This window comes from Sinohyriopsis cumingii, chromosome 11, assembly GCF_028554795.1.
Source record: "Sinohyriopsis cumingii isolate HCF-2022 chromosome 11, ASM2855479v2, whole genome shotgun sequence".
In the NCBI taxonomy this organism is placed as follows: domain Eukaryota; kingdom Metazoa; phylum Mollusca; class Bivalvia; order Unionida; family Unionidae; genus Sinohyriopsis; species Sinohyriopsis cumingii.
In genome coordinates, this window is record NC_142971.1 from 18,685,076 (window position 1) to 18,710,711 (window position 25,636).

The 25,636-nt window shown below is 34.6% G+C and overlaps 1 protein-coding gene across 6 annotated transcripts in view; it reads left to right on the forward strand.

The window, feature by feature from the left end:
- Positions 1-25,636, forward strand: part of LOC149787694 (vinculin-like) — a 134,221-nt gene that overhangs the window by 89,269 nt on the left and 19,316 nt on the right. For 5 of the 6 annotated variants that reach the window (XM_089973881.1, XM_089973884.1, XM_089973883.1 and 2 more), the window contains 5 exons: positions 4,435-4,553; positions 11,070-11,185; positions 13,681-13,804; positions 16,334-16,424; positions 17,002-17,040. In XM_089973881.1, coding sequence (XP_089830007.1) covers positions 4,435-4,553; positions 11,070-11,185; positions 13,681-13,804; positions 16,334-16,424; positions 17,002-17,040 — 489 coding nt within the window. The remainder of the gene's footprint in view (positions 1-4,434; positions 4,554-11,069; positions 11,186-13,680; positions 13,805-16,333; positions 16,425-17,001; positions 17,041-25,636) is intronic. The other variant, XM_089973882.1, reaches the window with a different exon arrangement.

Below are 25,636 nucleotides of genomic sequence, written 5' to 3' on the forward strand. Positions count from 1 at the left end.
CTTAAAAAAACGGTACTAAGAGCTGCCTCGCTTGGCACTCAGCATTAAGAGGTTAGTGTTAGGACTGGTTGACCTGGTGTCAAGATAATGTGACTGGGTGGGACATCATGCTACATGTCTGCAGCATGATGCCCCAGTGCTGGACATCACTATAAACTGTCACACTGCAGACATCATAGCGATATGACTGAAAAATTGTCAAAGCTACGTTAAAAATCCAAATCTCACACACACACACACACACACACAGAGACATTGAAAGTGCATAATTTCTGTAAATCATTATTAATGCAGGAACAAAATATCAAGTATTACACACTGAATGACTGACATAAACTGCCAAGAAATGCCTGTTGTCTGAATGTTATGGCTTGCTTGCAACCTTGTTCTTTATTTTGTTTATTTTATTGACAACCAATCATTCTGTTGAATGTGCTTAAAACTTGCATTTGTGCACTTTTATGGCTACCAGTACTGTTGTTAAATGAAAGCATGATACAGACTGAAGGCCAAAAAACTATTTATTCCCTAAGATTTAATGTTCGATGATCCTATAGCAGTTACCAAAATAATGGTGTGGGTGTGTGTGTTTGTGCATGTGTGTGTGAGAGATAGAGTGAGTGAGTGCGTGAGTGTGCAGACTTGTGGGAGAAGAAAAAAAGGACCATGTTTCTTATTCAAATATATATCCAACCAGAAATGACTGGGTATGTTCAGAATGTCTCAGAATCAAGTTTACCTCCATCAGAACCAAGCCATAAGATCATCTCAATGGTGTCTTCCATGTGCGCATGTCTGTATTTTGTGCAAGATTTCTTGGATCTTAATATGCCACTGCGGATGTTGTTTTTAGACACTTCTTCATCAGACCATTGCAGATGATCATCCAATCCCAGTGGCTGCCAAAACATTGCCCACTGGAACAAAGTTTTGGATTTCATCAGGTCCCTTCTCAGCAATGGAGTGAACATATCTTGGTTTATGGTGGGAACTATACTTTAAGATCAACTGCTGGAAATTGTGATCTGCATGAATGCGAGCACAACTGACTGTGTGTCCATATCTTCTTTTCACAAAATAAGCAGGGTTTGGTCTATAATAACACCATGACCATAAGCATCCTGCAGATGAAAGTCATTGGAAATGCCTTTTCATCATCACAGGAGATGCTGTCTGGAAAGGGTGTTTTGATTCTTTCTGATAAATCTACTTTTGACAGTTATTTCAGAAATCAAAGGGAAACAAATGACTTATGCAAGAAGCTGTTTTTGTCCCCCATAACTGGCTGTTTTCTTGAGGTTAGTTTACTCCATTTACATGACCAGTATCCCTCTAATTTGTCATTATTTCCATCATTATTCATAGATCCAATTATATCAGTGGCGTAAGGTAGTTTCACATGATCAGTAACTTGCTGGGTGCTTGAAGGTACAGGCAATTGGTTATTGGTTGCATCATCCAACTTTTTTCTTTTTGTTATGTACATTGTATGGCATGTCCTAGTCCATAAATTTAACCTGTTTTAATACATCTTTTGGGGCTGCCATGGGTTAGGCCCCCTTCTCCAGGCAGTTACTCATTAGCTCTACTTGTGTGAATTGAGAGGGAGAGAGAGAGATTTGTGTTTCTTTTTTTTAATGGCATGTGATTTCTTATTGCAAGTCTACTTTTTATTGTGCATAAAGGACATGTGTGTGTGTGTGTGTATGTATGCATGTATATGTGTGTGTCTATGTCTGTGTGTGTATGTATATATGTATGTGTGTGTGTGTGTGTATGTATGTGTGTGCGTGTGTATGTATGTATGTATAAGTTTTATCAGCACAATCCTGGTTGTATGGTGTCCATGGGCAGATTAAACTTTTAAACTACCATGGCATGACATTTTGAGATAAAAATTTGATACATCGCATGATCAGTTGAAATTTTTAATTTCAAGGCATGCTATCATGCATGTATTTTTTATTAAGTACATATTTCAGAATTTGCAGAGAATGTGAGCATTGGATTAGTGTATTTTAGAGAAGTGTGGATGTTCTTGCAATGCTACATACTACGGTAGTTCTGGTTTCTTGTTTTTATTTTCAGAAGAATTTGAAGAAATTCTTTCTTGCTACAGTCATAATTTTCTTGATTTGCTTTTCTTTCTTCAGAGAAAGTTGTGATTTATACATACATTTATTAACTTAAAATTATATTATCTAATTTACTATTTTAGTGCTACTATATATACTGGCTTATAAGACGAGTCCAACTGCAAACTGCACAGACCCAGATCTGCCCTCACATAATGTGCAGGCAGATCTGTGTTTGTGCAGTTTATTTGGAGTAATCAGTAGAACAAGCAAGATAGACCCTGATCTGCAGGTGCATTATGCTGTGGCAGATCATGATCTGTTGTTTGCAGTTTGACTCGACTTATAAGTGAGTATAGACGGTATTTAAACGCTGCAGCAATATTGCAATAATATAGTTTACTTCATTTATGCTGCTTGGAAGTGATTAATATCTGAAAATGGCATTACATACATTGTGGTTTATTTTCTACCTTGTAACTATATATTGTTGACTCAATTACTTCAATGACTATTCAACTATGGTTCTTGAATTAAATTGGAAAAATTGTGCAGTGTAGAGATATTTGTTGGATGAAGCAAGACTGAAAAAAATAGTGGTACAGAAAACTGTATTGTGGTATTTATTGCCATAATAGCAAACTGCAATATACTGGTATACCGGTGTATTGTTGCACCTCTATTGGACATGATGCTTCATCCAGAGCTATAATAATATTATTGTATAATGAATTGTATGTAAACTAACTTATTTAAATTGGTATTTGTAACAAATGAGAAGTCACTACTTGAAAAATAAAAAAATGAAGGCCCAACAATAAAAAAGAGATGATTATGAATACAATGTATCAAACATTAGCACTTTACCTTGTGTTTTTTGTGTATTTGTACAGTTTTATCAATCATGTCTTTTGAATTGGGAATCCCTGGATTATTATTTTCAATTTTTTTTCATCTGCACTAATCTTACATTGTTTCAGTGATTTTCTTTCAGTTATTGCTAATTCCTCATAATGCTATGCTGAAGTCAGTGATGAATCTTTTCTTAACAGTCCACATTTTAGCAATATTCTTCAGAAATATTTGCCTGGCTATAGACTCGAAGTAACACAGTCTATACCAGGAAACTCATTCTGTCAGTAGATTCTATGGATGATAGTAATGTATACTAGGATTCTATGGAACACCCTGTGTCGGTTCTTTCAGCCACTGCCTTCCATCTTTCAGTTAATCATTGTAAATTCCGTTCCCCATTCAAGCCATTTAAATGTCCTGTACAGTTTAGTTCTAGGATGGAGTTCTGGTTGATTTGCAGTTTATAATCCAGTGTACAGGGGATTACAGTAAGATACCTCTGGACTTTCCACATAAGTAATTTGGACTGTTCATGTGTTGAAAGTGTATGTAAGGTATAGTAGTAGGGTGAAATGGTTTTCAGATTATGACCCCAAGGCAGGGCCAGTTGGTTAAGGACTGACCCAGAAATCACAATGCTGATTACATAATTCCCCTTGTCATGCCAGGTATGTGTATATATACTTGTAGAGTGGAGTTGTATTCAACAGGCCAGTCCCCAGCATGTAGGAAGAGACCCAGGGGCCAACGTTTGGAAGAAAGTGTCAGCATGCTTGTAAGATCAGAATCTAAAGAGATTTCCAGATTATGACCCCTATGAGCAATGACTAACATGGGGGCATGGCTGGAAAGAAATATTACTTTTTTTAGAAAAAAGTTAATTGTATGCTTGTTTTTTTAAAACTAGATTAAAAAATTTAGTTTTGAACTAGATTCGATCTTAACAATTGTAGAAAAAACATAGTTCTTTAAATAAAGAGGTGGATGGTTTGTTCTTAATGTTAGAGAGAAACATGTATTTTGGGGTCTGATTGTCAGTGGTAAAGGTCATGGTATGTTTAATAAGAAAATAATGGCTTCTGCACTGTAACATTACTTCAGGTTTTTGAGACCCATTGGTCATTAATGCCTCGAGTCAACCATGCCCTTCTAGCTATCTGCATAGAGGGCTATTAAACATGGGTTGAGTGCATTACCGTTTATGGAATTCTTGTTCATCACAGGAATTGGGAGCTAAGAAAAGTTGTTAGATGATGTATGTCAAAGGACATACACAGTAAAGACCTATCAGAGAGAAGTACAATGGACAAGTTCAGTATTACACATGATTATGAAAATTTAGTTTTGAACTGTACAGAAAACCATTACTACTAAAATCTGTTTCTTTAAGGATGTTGCAGTTAAAATCTCTGTCCTTCATTTATTCATAATAATGTCTTACCAAAAAACACATTCTTACCTGTGGCCATTTTTGTTAATATGATTGTTGGGTTTGTCATTTCAGATGCCCCACCTAGACCACCCCCACCCTCAGACACAACCCCACCCCGCCCCCCACCCCCAGAGACTGATGATGAAGATGAAATAGCCTTCCCGATACCTCAGGAAAACCAGCCTATCATGGTAAGTACTGAATTTCAAACCAGTCTCCTTGGTAACCACTGTAGTTCAGTGGTTAGTGTAATGCTCTCACTAAGTCAAATATTGCAGGTTTGAATCCTGCCCAGATTAGACTTGGGTCAGCTGTTGTGGTGTCTCTCAGGGCAAGGACTGTCCTCCCATTGCCTCAGTGCTGAGCTCTGTATAGCCTTACCAGACAATCAGATCAATAAGTTACAATTACTTCAGTCATGTTTGGCTTGTACAGAAATATTTTGGTTTCCTTGAATATCTACCATTAGTTTAAAAAATATGTTTATACTTCAGTTGTAAATTTTATTTTTTCGGGTGGAGGACCAACAAAATTCTTATATCATTTCTAGAAATAATCTTAACCAACAAAATTCTTATATCATTTCTAGAAATAATCTAACCAACAAAATTCTTATATCATTTCTAGAAATAATCTAACCAACAAAATTCTTATATCATTTCTAGAAATAATCTTAGTTTTTCTTTTCTTCATATGGCAGAAATGCTCCACTATATGAAAGTAAATATCTTTTATGAATGTTAATGAGACGTCAGCATTTTTTCTTTTATCAAAACAGATGTATTAGATGGTATAAAATGTTTCTAAAAACAGACCCTAAGTCATTGTTTTCTGAAAAAGGTAATTCATACAACCTAGTACATAAATGAAACTTCAGCTTTGTGGATTTTCACCTGAAGGTGATCTTGAAACTGTGCATCATGTACTATGGTTTTAAAGAAGTAAACTCATTAGTAATTTTGGAAGTTAAGTCCACAATAAAGCCAGTATGTTTTCAGTTTGTGTACTAACATTACACTTGATGAAAACAATTGTAAATCAACTGATGGAAAAGGTTTTGTCTTTTCTGTTCTTTTATATATTATTTTTTTTTAAGATAAGGCATTATAAAATCTGCAAAATTTGTCATTTTGATGATTCTGAACTCTGGCTAGTTCTATGCTTAAGTTGCTCATTTGCATTCAGGGACTGTATAAAAGCTATTGTAATTTTGCTTAGAAATTGTTGTCTTGAATGCAAAGTAGATGTAGTTTTTGTATTCTTATTAAAGAGATCAGATACATGCTTTGTAAACATTAAAGCTAAGTTTGGGTTGGCGTGTTGACATATTCAGATCTTAACTGTATTTTGTTATTGTAGTTGAAAAGAGTAATGTTTCTATATTGTTGTTTTGCACTGACCCTTGTTGTTTACACACCTATTGTTTTGAATGTCAGTTAAAACAGTCTGATTTACCATATATAATAGAATAACAGTCCACACAAATTGTAGTGCAAAAAACAAAACCATTGTGCACTTCATGTCATACTTAGTTTGCTAAACCAGGAGTTGTGAATTATGCACAGACATCTTCTGCTATAAAAATGGACATTTGTTTATTTGTGCAGTTAGATGAACAATGGAAACTCAGTTGTTTGAAGAAATCAGGAAACATTAAAATGGATTAGAAGCCAGAAACTACAATTACAAAACAATTGTTTATAAAACCACAGTTCTTTTTATAGTTGGCTGAAAGAAGGAGTTTGATGTGGCATAGGATATGCTAACAAAAACAAAAATGAAACAGCTGTGTCAAACTCCAGGCTAACCCTGTAAGATTTATTGGGTACATAATGCATCAATAATTCAGACAATTGGAATTTAGATGATTGGGCTAATAAGTTGGAACAGCTGTTGTTTTATTTATCATTATTTACTTTAAGTTGCAGCAACATGGGGCAGGAATTTTTTGATATTATAACTAAGAAACATTATAACCAAATTCATTGTTAATTTTTGAAAATGTTGATGTACATTTCATGTCAGTGACACTGGAATGCATGTTGTAGAAGATTATGCTGGCATGATTAATTTTAGAAATATTTTTGAACTTGTATGTAATTGTAATTAAGTTTTCACATATGTATACATTTTGTATAATTACACGTTATGTAAAAGAAATGATATATGGGCATGTACCAGTCAGAGAATAAAAAAATAAATCACTTATATGTCAAAAATTGGTCATCAAAATCACTTCCAGTGGCAGAAGCATTGGCTGCTTCTTGGTGATCAAATGATATCTTCTGTTGTTGTATCGCAGATGTGACATTGTCACCACTGAAAATAACATACTGCTTATACTCGCTTACAAGTTTACTCCAAATGCAAACTGCACAGTCCCATATCTGCCATCACATCATGTGCCAGCAGATCTGGTTCTGTGTTATATCTTAAGGGTAATCAGTTGAACATACAACATAGACCCCCTAATCTGCAGGTGCGTTATGATATGGGAGATCAAGGTCTTTGTTGTTTGGAATTTGACTTAACTTATAAGCTACTATATGTGGTAATTGATAAAAAAATCAACATCCTCATTACCAGACCCAAGTACAAGGTGTAATGCATCACACCGTAGTAAGAGGAGCATGATTATCATCATCACTGTCACTGGTAAGATCACTAAGATTGGCCTTAACAAACAGTTTGAAACACACTCTGTGGAGACATCACAAAGATGTGAAGCTAAAAAAAATCTTGCTTTAATTACATTGAACCATCAAACTATGATTTTAAATTACTCATTTTGGATACGGTGTGATTGTTACACCTTTGATAGCCATTGTTTAATGCATCAAGTTATCAAAACCTTTATAAATCAGCTTATTTTCTCTGACAGACCACACAAATCAAGTACAGTAACCCAATAAACATTGTGATGAAGGAATGTTAATGGGAAATTAAACTCGAATTTTCTAACAGAAAAAAAAACGTTTTATCAATAATATAATATACAATCTTTACTGTATATAGTTTTCAAAATCTACCAAACAAAATCCCTTTTTCACAGCTTCATGTTACATCATTCTAAATGCCATTTTACTGTTTTATTTATCAATGGAACCTATTGGTAATGAACTCAGATTTAAAAATATAAAAAATATATAAAATATTTATAATATCAGATAGCAAAGTACATTGGTCCCCTCACCATAATGCACCCTAGTATAACATGGTTCCTGAGATAAAATGAGTATACTTAAGAAATTCCATCATACTGATTGGATTTTATTTTTCTATACAATATACTCCAGTGAAAGGTGACATTTCTTATGTCACATATCACAGTATATGTTTATGGTGCCCTTTTTATGTCATTAAAATTAGGAGTCAGTGTACTGGTTAACACCAGAATAATTGCTCAGTATATTTATTTTTTGTGCTTTTTAATTAAAGTATTATCAGATAATTTATCTGGTCCCAGTAGTTCACTGAAAATAGGATCCCTCATCCTTCATCATCTCTCTTTAATGAGAAAAGAGTTTTGAATCAGTATGATTTACTGCATCATCATATAGTCAGGGGTTGCAAAATATGGTCACATACAGCACTCTGGCCAGTTTTGTTTATATCACACAATCATTTATCACAGTGCCCATTATTGGGCATATTTGTTTATGGCATATGATATAACTGTACAGAGTATGTCTATGGAAATCTCTGAAATGTATCTGATTTGACTAACTCTTGTTATAGAGGCCTGTTAAGTTGAGCATTGTAAGAGCTTAAAGTTTGTGGATGAATATACTTGTTAAAAATCAGCCAACACCAATGATGAAAGCTCATCTTTATATTTTAAGAAATGAGGTAGGTATGTAATTGTCAAGAAAATGTAGTTTATTTATAAATAAAAATCACAAAAGAAATAGTTTTTATGCTGCTGATTATGTATGGTTTGGCAGATTTGTTCCATGTCCATGTGCAGAAATCACTCATGATAAGGAACCTCAGTATGACAGTAAAGCAATCCTATGTACAATGTATGCCAGTACATGAAAGGTGATCTTACATGTAACACAATATATTTTGTACAGCTTTCTTGGACAGTGTTATAAAGAGGGAAAACTGTATACAAGTAACCTGTTCCAACTGCTAGCTGCATAGACCAAGATTTACCATCACATTATGTGCCAGCAGGTCGGTGTTTGTTATGTTTTCAGATGAACATTGTAAACCAATATATGCTGGTTTATTATGTGACATAAGACCTGTATCAGTGTAGACCATAGTTGGGGTGAGTGCTGACCATAATTGGGGTGAGTGCTGACCATAATTGGGGTCAGTGCTGACCATAGTTGAGTGCATATTTTACAAAGACAATGTGCTCAGTATTTCAATTGAAATATATAAAAGAATGAATGTTAATAGTGTCCATCTGATTGATTGAAAAGCCATTTATGTTGACCAGGTAGTATGATGGCTTGCTTCAGAATGTTGTGTTTCAAATGATGGACAGAATCGAAGGATAAATCTAGTTATGATAAGGAAATGAAAAAAAGACAATATATTGATTGTCAAAATTATTAGTAATAAATATGTACAATTTATCTCTAAAGGCATTTCTTCCCTTTCTTAATTTGTAATATTAACTTTAAAGGTTCTCACATAACAGTAACTTACTGTAAGAGCCAGAAATTATTGGTAGCATCTTATTACTCATTAATTTAAATAACCATGGAAATAAAGTCAACCCTCTGGAAAAATTGCCATTGATTTATGGATTAGGTTTCATTTCACAAATATGTGAGAAATCTGGTGCTGGAAATAAAATCAGTACATGTACATTTTTTGTATTTGTATTTTTCAGTCTCAGTCAGAGAACTGCTTTAAATTGATATTTTAAAATTTAAATTTGTAAAATTATATGTCAGATTTTCAAATTGCCAGATTACAAAGTAAAAATTGAAACCATTTGTTAGCAGTTTCAGACAGTATTTTCTAGTGAACTTATAGCATGGCCCTTGTCATTGGTACATGGTGTGTTATCCATCATGCACCGAGTAAAATAAATGTTTAATATTCATGGGATCCCTCTTACAAAATTCCCACAGGTCATTCTCAACATCTCCATGTTTTCATTAAAGATGGATTTTGTTACTAACTTATAATGTAAGATCTTGTAAAAAAAATTCCTTCATTTCATATCATCGATTTCATATCACTATATTTCTGATAAAACTTTTCAAATAGTCTTATACTATGAAGACTTTAAATGAGTTTTATTACGAAGATGATCTATGCATACTAATGAATTGATCTTGTGTCTGATTGGCTAAGATTGTTACCAATCTGGAGAGTCCAGTCGGATATTGCTCAGCCTTGGTAATCAAACTTCTGTTCTTATTATCGTAGATAGAGACAGGTTCTGTAATAAGTGAGAATTACACAGATTAATGAGTCACCTTGCATCAGATTGGCTTAGTTTTACATCTCTCAGTCTGGAAACAATATTTCTCATCAAATTGCTATAATAGGTGGTAAATGGGTTTCTATCATCAAAATCTTGGATAACTTTGATTATGACAGGGTTAGAAGTGGCCTTAAGAACCTCAAAAAAACCTAAAATTTCATTTTGACCTTAAAAAAGCCTAAACAAAATGAAGGAAACCTAAATAAGCAAAAAATACCTAAAACTTTTTAAAAAATGATGAACATGTCTACCCAGATCCTGAAAAAATACTTTTTGTGCACAGTTTATTATTAGGCTAGTTTGGTGGTGAATTTCTTTGCATTTTCAGGTATTTGTCTTTTAATTGTTGATTAATTTTCTCTTGATGTTCATTTTCATTTTAGTAAGTAACAAACTCAAATCATACATTATCAGTTTTTTAATAAATGTTATGCTTAACACATGGATAATCTTGTAAATGCTTTGCTTCTAGAACCTCAAAATTAAATTATTTTTTTGAAAAAAAAACTAAAACGAATTCCTCAAATTTTACAATTTAATTTCACTTTTAACCCTGTTTTGAGCATGAAACTGTGCCCATACTAAGCTATATAGGTGAGATCAACATGATAAAAGTTTTGGAGATGGTGTACAGTGAAATGGTTGGTTTGCTTTGGTACAGCAGCACAAGTAGGTTATTTAGTCACAAGTCCAGCATGATTCTGTTATGTAAGACAGGTGAGCTGTATCAGGCCAGCTTGAATCTTGTTACCCAACACCCTTGCTTTTTTCTGGATTACAGGCAATGCACTTGGCAGAGGATCCTTTGGCTTGAGTTTGAATAAATAATTTTTAAATAAAAGGTTGAAAAAACCTATTATTTACTTTGCATTATCCTCTCAGATGTTGGATAAGACAACTTGGTGAAATGGTCTTGAACTCTGATTTCAACTGAACATATTTGTCCCCATCCTTAATTAATGTAACAGATATTGTGAATTCACAATTACATACTGGGTACCAAGTTTGGTCAATTAGATGGTTGCTGCAAACTGCCGACTTTCAAGACGCATCCAGAAATGTTAAGTATTGTAAAATCCAACAGTAATATCAGATTCTGCGATATGGAAAGATTTGATCCCCTTGCCAATAAATGAATTTACTGTTATTTAGAAAATTATTTCATTTGAATTGTATAGTTGTCCCAGCTACATTCTTTGTTTTTATGGTTTCATGTGAGAAATTACTGTATCTTTGTTTTGTTTGCTCTTTGTAGATGGCTGCCCATGCCCTGCACATGGAGGCCAAGCAGTGGTCCAGTAAGGACAATGAGATTATCCAGGCCGCCAAAAGAATGGCTCTGCTGATGGCCAAACTCAGTCAGCTGGTGCGGTAAGTATCTACACCAACAAGCTGGCTTTCATCTATGCAATGAAATTAAAACATACATCAAAAAAATTAATAACAGTCATCTTATGCATTATTGTTGAGGCTATGTTAAGTGAAACATAGATGTTACTTCCTAGCAACACTGGCATCTATGGTATCAACAGTTTCTTAGGTTTTGGTTCAAGTTTTTCATTTGCATATACATCCTAAACCCTGTTGTAGATTATCATCATACATTGCATGAATCATAATTATGTTAATATTCTGTGACATGCTTGTGCTTCCTGAACCTTGTGGTCAGAATCCCAGTAATTCTAGAATATAATTTTGGTACTACTGGATATTGTGGGTGAGATAAAGGTACAAAAGGGAAAGCTTACAACTCCTATATACTTTGGGTGGGACCATAATATATGACATTACAATCACTATAATTTATTTATTATACACCTGCATTTATTATAATTGCATTTTACTTAATTAAAGTGATTAAAGACGCGTTTGAAGTGAAATTTTATTCTAGTTGATTTTATGACATACTATGTCATGATGTATTGTTGCATCATGATAGATCTGTGACATCATGGAAATTTTGTATCAAGGTTTGGCAAATGTGTTATGATTAGCTACTATTTCTTAAAGCCTCTGATAGATTCTCATTATACTTGGAATGAGTGATTATGAAGCAAACACATTTTATTCTGTGACACACTCCCTTCCTTGATGTCACAGTCATAGAACATTTGCATTAAGGTTTTGGGTTCATAAGTCCTTTACTGGATTTTCTTCATACCTGGGATGAATCTTTATTAAGGTAATTCATTCTCTGACATTCATGCTTGCCACTTGGACCTTGGAGTCCAGGTCACTGTCTTAGAAAAATTACTTTAAGGCTTTGTTTAAAGTTTCTCATTAATTGTATTTTCTAAACCCCTTTTAGTTTTTGTTCCTGCTTGGGATGAATTATGAAGCTAACACCATTAATTGTGCAACACTCTTGCTCACCCCATTGATTATGTGCTCAAGATCACTCACAGTCAAAGCAAATTTGAATTAAAATTTGGTTACAGTTTTTTATTACTTAAATTTCCTAAACCACTTGCTGGATTTTCTTCATTTGGAATGAATCATTTCAAAACTGTGACAGATTGGTCAGTGACACCCTTCTGATCTTAGTTCTGGTTGAAAATTTTTCATTTGCTTATATTTCTTAAACCCCTTGATGGATTTTCTTCATTCTGTGAATGAATCATAATGACGCTAAGACAGTAGTTCATTCTGCAACATGCTTACCTAACCTTTGACCTTGGTGTCAAGGTAACTTATTTATAGCACTTCTTTGGATGACTTTCTTTCTGAGCTGAGTTAGATAAATATCCTTAGTGTTCAGTTGATATTACCATTGATTTTCTTTTGCCCATATGTTACATAACCACTAAACTTGTGAGTAATTTTTCTTCTTCATTTTTATAGATTAAAATTTATATAGATTTTACCAGATTTCTGATTTATTTTTTTAAAGCTTGTCATGAGGCAGAGCATATAATGTGCAGTCATGTCTAGCCATTCGTCCTTTCATCCATTAATAATTTGGTGGCCATATGGTAGCTAGAATTCTGTTTCATAAAACTACATTGCATCAGAGTAGCCCTATTAGAGAAAAAGAATTGATATTGGATCAACAGTCAAGTTCACTAACCAACCAGCGCAAATTAGTTTCAGATATCTTCATTATATTTTGAAGATAGGTTGTTCTGAGAGGCAGAGAACCTTTATGATTTTGGGGACCAAAAGGTCAAAGCTGAAAGTAATTGTAACAGTAGCATAACAGATTCCATGCAATAACACAAGTTCTGTTTCATACAATTTTATGAAACTTTCCAGATTGGTTGCCATATAAGATGTAAAGAAGATTATTTATTTGGGGTCCAAAGGTCAAGGTCACCATGACTTGAGAAAGTAATATAGGAACTTAAGCTCTGCTAAAAATACCATCACCAAAACTCTGAGATATTTTGCCCCTTTATCATAGCAAGAAGCTTACTGATATTACATTTAAGGTTAAAGATTAAGGTTGTCATGACCTAACAAAAGGAAAAATGCTTTTGCATAATAAGTTCTGTGAAAATGTGTCTTCACCATATTTTACAGGCAGCTCATCCTTGATGAAATAAATCCTGATGATTAAAAAGCTTTAAAGGTAAATTCAAGGTCACCTTGAACCTAAGCAAGATGGGTGTTGGATGGATGGATTTTAAATCAATTTTAGTACTCATGCTTACATTTATGTGCATACTTAGTGCTAGCAACATGAAAATGGATGAGTGAAACACATTGTTTTGTGTAGGATCAGGCATGTCATATAAATTTAAAAAAAGAGAAAATTCACACCATAATGCTTACTTTGAACTAATCCATGTAGCCATTCATCATTCCTTCATTATATGGTTGAATCAAAAATAATTTCATATAATATTGCTTTCTATTGTCTTCCACAGGGGTGATGGAGGCACAAAGAAAGATCTGATAGCCACAGCTAAAGCTATTGCAGAATCATCTGAAGAGGTGACAAAGCTGGCCAAGAAACTGGCTGCAGAATGCACAGACAAGAAAATGAGACTGGTATGATGTCTTTATCACAAAACATGCACAGTTTTCATTGGATGTTGTTGGTTGCTGTCTTTCTGAATAGAACAGAGAACAGATTGTGTGAATTTAGTAAAGGACTTTGGGATGTCACTTTTGCTGATACTTGTGTGATATTTTCTTCTTTTTGAAAAAAAAAATGCCCCATTGTGATTTCCTGCTTGTAAATAGCCTCCTCTTTTTCTTGAATTTCAGACATTTTTACATGCAGGAAATTATCCCATTTTTTTACAAATTGAGTTGTGCTTAATAATCAACTTATGTTATTGTTTTGGAGTTTAATGCCATTTCTTAGTGAAAGATAGGTTATATATGATAGCCTTTATAACTGGTGGCAAAAGAACCCTGGTAAACCCCAGTAAGAACCAGCTTCTGGCAAGCTTTCTCACATACCCACATTGGCTGAACCAGAGGCATGAACCCACATGGACAGGGATGAGACGGCAGTGATCCATAAAGGTGATTGCTTTAGACCTATCAGTCGCCCTGAACCCAATTTCTCTTAAGAGTTTCCTTTTGAATATTACATGAACAGCTAGAAAAACATTTAGGAAGGAAGGAACTTAACATGCATTGTTGGAGAAGAACCAGTCCTGGAGTTGTGCTGTTTCAGACCCATCTTTTATTAAGAAAAATGTGAATATGATTCAACTCGAAATTCACAAAACACCCCTTTTTCTACTTTTGCAAGTTGCATGCCACATGCACCCTTTTATCAGCTTCCTGCAAGAGTGTCACCCCAGGGTAAAGAAGCTGAATAAATGAAAAATTCATTATAACGTCTGTAATGCATCAGTATTATTCATTATAAAGTCTGTAATGTAGAAATATTATAAAGTCTGTAATTTCTAAATATTATTGTAAAGTCTGTAATAGTGTTATCAAGTCTGCAGTTCTTAAATACTATTAATTATAAAATCTGTTATATTCATTATAAAGTCTGTAATTGATCAATATTCATTTCAAATTTTGTAATGCATCAATATTATTTATTTTATAGTCTGTAATGCATCAGTATTATTCATTTTAAAGTCTGTTTTACATCAATATTATTCATTTTAAAGATAGGGCCCTGAGTGGCCAAATGGTCTAAGGCACTCACCATTATGGCTTATTGCCATCTCACCTCTGTCTGCATTAGTTCGAGTCTCGGGTTTGGCCAGTGCCGGTATGTGAGAAAGCTTGGTAGTAGCTTTTTGTGGGTCAGTGGTTCTTTCGGGGGTTTTCCCCATGTTCTTCCTCTACTATTTATACTGGCTGCCATGTATAGCCTATCTTGTGCTGAAAAATGGCGTTAAACTCTGCAACAACTGCAACATTTTTATGTTTGTAATGTATCAATATTATTCATTTTAAAGTCTGCATTACATCAGTTTAAAATCTGTAGTGAGAATACAATAACATATAGTAAGTTGCAGATTTGTTTCATTATTTTGAAATGGCTGAATAAATATATTTATGAAAATCTAATGACACTAAAATGTTATGATTTGCACCATTTGTTTAAGAATTGTTGACTGAAGCCTTTAGAATTTTCTGTCTGGATGATATTTGCCTTTGGTTAGTAACTTTTACTGAAACAACACATCACTATTGTCAAAACGTCACTATTGTCAGTAGTTTTTAAGACATTCACATTGATGGTTGGGACTGTGAAAGTCACCCTGTATTATTCTGATGTCAGTAGATCACATCCAGTCTATCACATATACATTGGTCTTCCAACTGGTAGTTGGGAACTATCATGAACAAGTTACACACAAGAACAATACTAACTACATAGTAAATAATTTAGATGAATTCAGGTTATGGAGATAATAAGAAATAGCTTCATAACACTGTGCAATCGACTCGGGAACCTTACTGCTTCTTGCTGCAGCTGGATAACCGTTACTGATTTTTAGCATGAACTGTACATTTTATCAGTATATTCCTAGATATGTAATAAAATTATAACAAAATTAAATCCAAAACTAACAACTCACAAACAAACTTGAAGTAACATTCAACTGACTGCCAACTTGTTGCATAATTGAATGGCCTAAGCAACATCATGGTATGGACTAGATATGGACTACTTCAGCTTTCATGGGTGAAATGCTTCAAATATGGTAATATCATATACAGAAGGAGAGTCATCATTTACAAATAAGAAAGCAAAGAAATATATTTTAAGATTGCTTAGAAGCAAAACTTTGGCATATATCAAATTCTCTAGATAGTTTACATTTACTAAAACAAGTTTGTCACAAGTAGTTGGTTTTCCTTTACACTATTGAAAAAGCAAAACCCTCTGACCAAGAATTTTAGGGAAATGAAAATAATGAAAAAATGAGAGTAGTTTAAGTTGGTTAATGGAAAGGAAATTTTTAAAAATCTCAAGTATTATTGTATCACGTATACTTCTTGTACATGGAATATAGTCAAGTTTCCATGAAAAAAAAAATACTTTTTCTAGTGATCAGTAAATGCATATTTTCATGAAGTTTGTATATTTCTATTCAGAACCTGCTACAGGTCTGTGAGAGGATCCCCACTATTGGCACTCAATTAAAAATCCTATCAACTGTGAAAGCCACCATGTTGGGAGCTCAAGGTCAGTAGATTAACTCCCCTTATTCTTTTGTTCTGGACTATCGTGAGAAAGTAGGTTAAGAATGTCACCAGAATATTTGGAGGAGTATTTTGTCTTTGACTGCTGATGTTACATTGACAGAAGTTGAATATTTTAAAACATTAACATGAAATTATGTTGTTTTTATAAAGACAATGAAAATGTAATGTATGCTGCTGTACATAGTCCCTTTATGTTTGAGCTATATTGCTTTTTGAAAGTTGATAAGAACATTTTAAATGTTCTTAAGACTTCAGTTTGCACTTTAGAAGACTAAAACCATAAGTCTACGCAAGGCAAGGAAAGTCATGTGATGAATATTCATTAAAGGGAAGGTTTAGTCCATACCGATGCCCTTGGGTCACTGAAAGTTTTCTAAATTACTGTAAAATGTCTGAGCTGTGAAATATGCTAATTAGGGCCAAAACAGTGTCATTGTTTTATGTCATTATCTGTGACAGACTCAAGACTGTTTGGTCATGATGCTTTTACAGAGTAAAACTTAATGTTTTATGAAAGTTGAGAATCAATTTTCAAACTGTTTTGTGACCATTATCAGAACCAATTCCAAGTCCAGATGGCAGTGAAATAGCCTGTGGTAATTTAATTATTTTTCCTTTTTAGCATGAGTATTTTGAACCCCAACGTTGCAACCAAATTTAAAACTAATACTGATAATAATTAAGACTTGATTTTTCTTTGTCACCGAGAAGTCTTACATTCTAAGAGTCCTTTTTTGCAAAATAAAACATTGATTTGTAGATTGTATTTATGTGCATACCATTATAAATTGTTTGCATATATGTTGATATATTCATGTGTTTTGTACATAATTCACTTATAGTGTATTAATGAAATGCTGATGTAGTCCTGTGGAAATCTGTAACCAATAATAACTAACATTAAGGCATCTTTGAAAGGGTCTGATGACTCATTGCATTTTCAATGAGCCTTTGTTCATTTTTATACGTACTTTTTTGTGTGCATTAGATTCTTTTAGTGTGACATTTTCACTGTGTGCTAAGTAGAAAAAATGTTGTATCATTATACATGACAATGTTTCAGATGATGACACTGACCCTAAGGCCAAAAGTTTATGACAGTCATGAAAATTTCAAGACATTTTTGTGAATCGTGATATTTCACATCATTAGCAAAAACTTGTTTTCGATTTTTGATTGCAATCTAAAGTCTGCATTGTGACATTCTGATTCATACATTTTTGTGTGACTTTTAATTTGGTTCCTTAATTTTAGCAATACTTCTATTATTTAATCTCCACTGAGATGTCTGTGGAATTACTGGTAATGATTTAAATGGCCATAGATAATCAAATTGGCAATTCTCATTTATGTCGCTGAAGATTGGTGGCTTTTTCTCAAAGATCTGTAATATATATCCTGACTTAAAAGTCAAGTTCATATGCTCATTACACAGACCCATTATCTGCTGTGCAGTCAGGTCTTGGTTAATGCAGTTTGTTAGGATTAATCTGTAAACACTATAGACCCTGATTTGCTGTTGAATTATGTAATAGCAGATGAGGATCTGTGTTGTTTGCAGTTTGACTTGATAAGTAAGTATATGTGGTAATTTTAGAGATTCTTTTTAATACCAACTTGTTAGGGAGCCATAATGGCTCATTGGTTAGTGTAATGGACTCTGACCAAAAGGGTGTTAGTTCAGATCCTGCCATCAGACCAGCCTGGGTCAGCTACTGTGATGTGTCCTTGGGCAAGACACTTTACTCCAATTGCCTTGGCACTAAATAGCCTACTTGTGTTACTGTGCATAAAGTACCAAACCAAACCATACCAGTTTGTCAACATTTGTCACACTGATAAGGTCTAAGAACTATGGTGACTTAGTAGTTCTTATCAAACTCGGAACCAAAATGGTGCAGGTTTTAGTCCTTCCTTTGGACCAGTCTTGGTCAGCTACATGGGTGTGGCCTTAAGCAAGACACTTTACATTTGCCATGGCACTAAATAACCTGTTTGGGTTGCTGTGCTGTAAAGCACCAAATCAGAACTTATAAGGCTATGTTCTTTGTATTTTATTTCAGTGTTCACATTCTTTACTCAGCAGCAAAATCAGTTTTGCAGTGTGTCTGTATCACTTTTAATTTTTTGTAAGGCTCTTTTATGAATCAGGGTGATTATTCTGAAGTGCTGTTGAATAATATTTTGTCAGATGATCAGACTGGTTAAGTAGACTCATTATCCCCCTAGTCTATTCCCCACCAGGATCTTTTCTTATCTGAAAAACAAGAACAGCAGTCTGGCAACATACTGTGCCAAAAAGTCTGCAGCATATGATCTTGGTAAATTGTTGAGAATAATAAATCTTATCTTCCCCAGTTCCCATTTTGATATGTAATATTTAAAAAGAATCATTATGATTACCTGTAATTCTTGTTTATTATTTTTGTGGTTCACAACTCTGCAGTGAATTTTGCTAACAGGTCTTGCTGAATATGTATAAATCAGCCAACTGAATACATAGAAATCTGCCCACTGTTGTGGTTATTTTCAGTACAGAATCCCTTGTTCTGGGTTTCCTTGACAGTGACTGCATTTAATATACAGCCCATTGTCAGATTATGTTAAAAGTCAATGCTAGAGCAGCAATCAGACATAAACAGAGTTCAGACAAATCATTTGCGTTTTTCATCCTGACCATATAAAAAAAATGATTGTGCTGAGAAAAACTTGAATACTTCCTCATCCCTGGGCTGAATATGTGCTGATTCACACCTTGTGAATATCTCAGTGCATTTTCCACCTTTAATAAGCTCTGATGCTCAGCATGACTTAGCATCTAGCATACATCAGTTTTTGATTACTTTACCTATTTTGCCTGCTTGTCAGCCCTGAACAGGTACCAGATGCAAACTTGATGCTAAAATGCAGTTCATTGATGACAGCAGGTTTAAAGCCCTTCTAGTGCCTAGCTTCCATATGGGCCTGGTCCCAGTGGGATTTTATAGTAAGAGCAGATTTTGTAGTGACAAGTGTACTTTGTTGAGTAAAGTGTTTGTTGGTCTGTTTTTTTAAACATTTTTAACGTAGCTTTAACAATTTGAGTTGTATCGCCATGATGTCTGCAGTATGACAGTATATAGTGATGTTGTAACAAGATAGCCAGGTCAGATTTGGGATTTACAACAGAACACTTTTATTGGTGATACAAATATAATGTTTAATAACGAATGATTTGAGTGAGCAATTAATTATGATTAATATGTGCATGTATATGATCCAAATATTGGATCAATTAACATAAAACGCATAGACTTAATAATGAAAATACAAATAAATGACCTTACACAGTACAAGGACAAGGGGTGTATGATTCACAGTGATTTCACAATGAAAAGATTGATTTATTTTACTCAAATAGTAAAACAAATGTAGTATTTTACTCGTATGGTAAAATTTATTCTCTTAAATAGTGAAATTATGTAAACAAAAGGGACAGATACACAGATTATCTTTACAGTCCCAAAAACATAATGGGTTCTACAAACCCCAAAAATTAGCCCACGGCTAAAAGATTACATGAATAGAGTTACACTCTTTCACCAGCACCCTCTTTCTACCAGTCACATTGGCCAATCAAGCCATCAGTATTCCAGGTTGGTCAATCAAGTAATCAGCACCCGGCAATCTCAGTCAGCAAGACTCGATCACCTGCTATTTGACCAGCAACACTGTTTATTCAGCTGTATGGCTGCTATGGTCGACCTATCGTTAGCTCTGCAGCTGGCACCAAGTCGACTCCGATCAATCCAATAACTCAGATCACTCTGGTTACTTGGGTCAGTCCGACCACTCTGGTCATTCTGTGATCACTCGGGTCAGCTGAAAATACATCTAACACCGTGTACTATGCATGACATGGGCATATACGATAAAACGTAATGTCGTTATATACGGTAAGTTATATAAATTACATTATCGGCAGAATAATTACAAAACAACAAGCAGGTTCAGAAGTAAACCTAACTGTGCCTGGCAAGAATCCTACAGTACTAAACGTTTCTTAAAAATGCAGCTTTATATTACTAATATAAATCCCTTGCTAAGTCACAAACCAGAATAGAAAATATTTGCATTACACTACATTAACCAAAGCTACATAGCAAACATACAAAAATAAACTTGGTTGTACAATAGTTATAACTTGTACACAAGAAATTAATAATTCACATACCTCTACAGCTGAAAAGATGTGCAAGTCCTTAAAGTAGACTGTTCACTGACAAGACATTCCATAATTTAATCTTACAGTGAGGCATTTATACACAGATGAAGTCGTCACACATTGTTTGTGCACTGGAAGAATTTGGTTTTTCCCATTGAAAGCACTTCACACATGCGGCATGGGATGAACCGAACTCACTATTTTGATATATTGTACAATATACATAAATCAACCTCGGGTATCATTGTACACAAAAAACAAAACCAGAGTACATGCATTTAATAAATAAAAGGATTTATTCAATTCCGTGACAGATGTATAGCACAGGGACATCGTGCCGCAGACAAGTGGTATTATGTCCCATCCAGTCACATTATCTTGACACCAGGCCAATGAGTCCTAACACTAACCTCTTAATGATGAGCCCCAGGTGAGGAAGCTGCTAGTACCATTTTATAAGTCTTTGGTGTGGCTCATCAGGGGTTTAAAACCCATGACCTCCAGCATCAGAGGTGGATGCTTTAACCACTTAGGCCACATTGAGAAACCGAGCCAGTGGCCTAGTGGTTAGAGCATCTGCCTTGGAAGTGGGAGGTCGTGGGTTCGAACCCTGACCGAGTGATGCCAAAAACTTACAAAAATGGTACTAACAGCTGCCTCGCTAGGAGCTCATGTTAAGAGGTCAGTGTTTGGACTGATCAGTCTGGTGTCAGGATAATGTGACTAGGTGGGACATAATCTTCATGTCTGCGGCATGATGCCCCAGTGCTAGACATCACTATAAACTGCCACACTGCAGCCATTGTAGCGATATGACTGAGTTTTTTTAAAAGCTACGTTAAAAATCCTAATCACACACACACATACACACACAGAGAGGCCACATTGAGTAAAGTGATAACAGAGATGAGTATGTGCTACTTGCTCCACCCAAGGAGGAGTGCATGGAAAAGAGCTTCCCTGAGACCTGCAAAGGTAAAAAAAAAAAATGCAATCCTTTTCTCATATAAAGGCATTCAAATTTTAAGGACTTGTCAAATTTTAAAATGATCTTTTCTAAAAAAGAAATTTCACACCAGGATATGCAGTTAAATAGAGAAAAGTTAACAATTTTATTCTGTAAACTAAAATGAGATACATGCAAATTTATACGAATTTCATTAGTTATGCTTGTTTCTTGTGATACATTCTGTCATATGTGTAATTTAGGCATTTTGGAGCATCTCAACACAGAATGTTTATATTTTAATAATGCACATTTTCTAACCTCAGATGTTGTTAAATTTCTGTTCAGTAATGGTCATATGTGAACCTTGAAGAAAAAAAAAGTTTATTCAGGAAAATCTTGGAAAAGACATGGAAATTTTGTTTCAAAAGTGGGTTAACCCTGTATACAAACATCAGAATGTGACTTCTTTTTTGTACACACTAAGCACTGGTTGTCATAAGTGAACCTTGAAAAAATGAAGTTTTTTCAGAAAAATGTTGGAAACAATTAGGAAATTTTTGTTTCTCAATTTGACTCCTTTTTTTGTAGACTATGCACTGGTTGTAAAGTGCACTGTTGACCCTTGGTTAGCTGTTTATATCATTCAGTGAATCACAAGCAGGTTCATGTAACTGCCTTAAGATGTTAACAGACCACCAAGTCTTTTCATGAACACTAAATTAAAACTTGGAATGTACTGAGTGAATGAGATTTTGGGTACCAGTCATTCTGTCCAAACTCCTCAATGAAAAATCGACCCAAAATGTGTGAAAATATCTTGGCTTGTCCAAAGACCAGTTCCCATCAGAAACACTACCTTAACTCAGCCCTCTGTACAAAATAAATATCTACCAGTACATTTAAGCCTTTGCAGACACTTGTATCCACATTTTTTTAAATAAAAAAAAGTTTACCCCTGCCATCCTGTACCTACCTTATGTCCTACAAGGGGTGCATCAGGATCATTGTCATGTATGCATCCTCAGAAAACATTGGTATCACTGCCATGAAGAATAAGGATTTTCAAGATTTACTCAACTTGCATGCAAGAATGAAATTGGCTTTGTGTGTGCTTTCATGTGTGAATCAGCTACTTAATGTTTGAAATCCATAACTCCTTTGTAATTAACTTCTAGTTAAGTGTACTGCATTGTGTGCATATTTCCCTGAGCATGCTGATTTAGATGCCCAAAAAATTATTTGCTCTCTCAGTTTCTTAGCCCCCCCACTCGTGTTGCATCTCCTGTGTGTTGTAATAGGCTAATGATGAAGGCAACCTTTTTACCTGAGATGCATCCTGTGGTAACAACATTCCAGCTGAGCAGGTTTTGGAATTCTGAAAAGAATGCATTGTAAACAAAAATGGGACTCGTATTTGAAGGATTTCACTCTTTCTCATATGACTGCCTTAAAGTTTAAAAGGTCATGTTCACTGACTGACAGAAGAAAAATGGCTTTTGCATAATAATGTTTGTTCCACATCACATACCAAACTTTGCGGATGGCTTGCATTCGAGTTAGGGAAGAAGGCTGTTGTTTAGGGAATCAGATGGTCATGAGTCCAATTTAATGTGACTGAAACAAAAAATTAGTTTCTGCACAACAACTTGAGATCTCCACCATCATGCTACCAAATATTGTAGATATTTTGGGCTCAAAGGTCTTGGTCACTGACTGAGAGAAGAAAAGCTATTTCCACACAATAACATTAGTTCTTCATCACAACCCTGGCTGAAAGTTTGGGGGTGGCTTGCACTTGGGGTTAGAAAGAAGCCTGTTGATTTCAGGGTCAGCAGTCCAGGTCATTCTGACTAAAAGAAGAAAAATATGCTGAGTGCAAGAACTTAAGTCATCTGCATAGAATACTATTAAACATGGGGCAGGCATACCTATACATACATACATACATACATACAAACATACATACACACACACACCTTTTATAAATTTCATGCCTTTTCAGGATGCCTAAACATTTTTGGCACTGTATAGCTAGGATTGTTTTGATGTGCTGTTAAACCCTATGCCTATATGCTTGCTCAATTACTCAAGTTAAATTATTTTTTTGTAATCCAAACTTTGCACCCTGGTTTTCATAGATAGAAAAACTATGTATCTTTGTAAGTTTTGTACTATACATTGGCATTATCATAGATGTATCTCTTGACTAAAACAGATTGTAGGTTATGAGTACCGTATATACTTGCTTTTAAGGTGAGTCAAACTGCAAACAACAAAGACCATGGTTTGCCATAGCATAATGTACCTGCATATCAGGATCTATTATATTTGTTCTGCTGGTGCATTATTTGGTGGCAGATTTGAATTTGTGCAGTTTGCAGTTGGACTCATAAGTGAGTATATATGGTAATAAAACTGAATATAATTCATTGTTTAGACACTTGTTCATCTTGAGTAAATAATGACAAAGATTTTGTGAAGTGAAAGAAGTAGAAGGGAAAATGCTTTGCTATTTTGTTCCCAAATATGTTTATTATAGACGGATGTATAAAATAGGTCAACAAATGTGAATTGAGGGCCTAAATTTGACAGGCAGAACTTCAAGGCAAGTTGCAGCATACAATTTATTTGATTCATTTAGAATGAACACGTTGAAAGAGATATGGTATTGAATATGCCAATCATTTTACCACTAAATTTTACACTTGAGAAAATTTAAAAAATCAGCAAAACTATTAAATGTGCATAATATTTCATAGAAGAATTAATATTTCTTTGTCAGATACAGTAGCAATCACATTATATTAGCATAGTTTTCATTGCTACAGCCAAATCCAGCCGTCCTGAAAAGACAGAAAATCTGACAAATGGAGGCAGCTCTTACAGGTTAACTCCCCTTTCTACCCACTTGGTGGCTACCATTATACCTGGTTTAAACCAGTTTTTACTTTTGTTCCCATTTGCTAAGATGTACTACAGACAATTCAGTTAAATTCTGTGACTTACATAAATTGAATCATCCACAATTCATTTTAACAATACGGTAAATCAAAATGTTGTATATGGTGCATACCACACCATGCAACCAGACTGCAAGGCATGTACTGACTTTGGGACACCATTCCAACTGCTGACCAACTGGTCCATCTGTACAAATGAGCTTTGTTCATTTATTGTAGTCATGACTTTGTCTTGTCCAACTGGCAAGCCAGCCAACCAATCAACCAGACCAACCATTTGGATGAAATTCATTGCAAACCGACTTTGTTATGTCCAACTGGCAAGCCAGCCAGCCAATCAACCAGACCAACCATTTGGATGAAATTCCTCGCAAACCAGGATTGTAAATAAAGTCATCCATCTGGGCCATGCAGGACTCTGGAATTCTGTAATGTGATCATTACTGATGGCATACCCAACTGGTAAAATCATGATTCATGCAGATGATGCTTCATCATTTCCCATTGAAGAAAGCAATGAAATGGAAATGCCAGAACATGCCAATCTGACATTGGAACAGATAGAATTTAAATCACAGCATTGATAGATGAAATAAACAGGATTTTCTCTCCATCACAATACCATCCTCCACCTCCATTGAATTCTACCTGCAAAGCCAGTGTCTTGTTAGATGTAGGCAATAATGATCACATTTCATCAATGTGAACCATGCTACAGTTGTTTAAGATTGCCAGAATTAATGAGCAACTCTTGATGTATTCGTGATCCTGCTAATGCAAGAGCTTCAACATGGGGAGTCTGTTGAATGAAACTTTCTCACCCTACTGGCAAAAAGTCATATTCAGAGTTATTTTCTCCAATGAATGTTGTCAGGATGTTGATAAAGTGCACAGACAGGTCAGTAACACCACATCAAAAAGTTTGTCACGAATTTTGTGTTGTCTTCCTACCTACTCGCATCTAATGATATTTTCGTTTAGCTGACAAAGCCACAAATTAATCATTGCTGTTTGTCTATACACATTCTCTATTTTGGTATTCCACTTCTGTTAGAGCATCAAAATTGAGTAGATGAGAA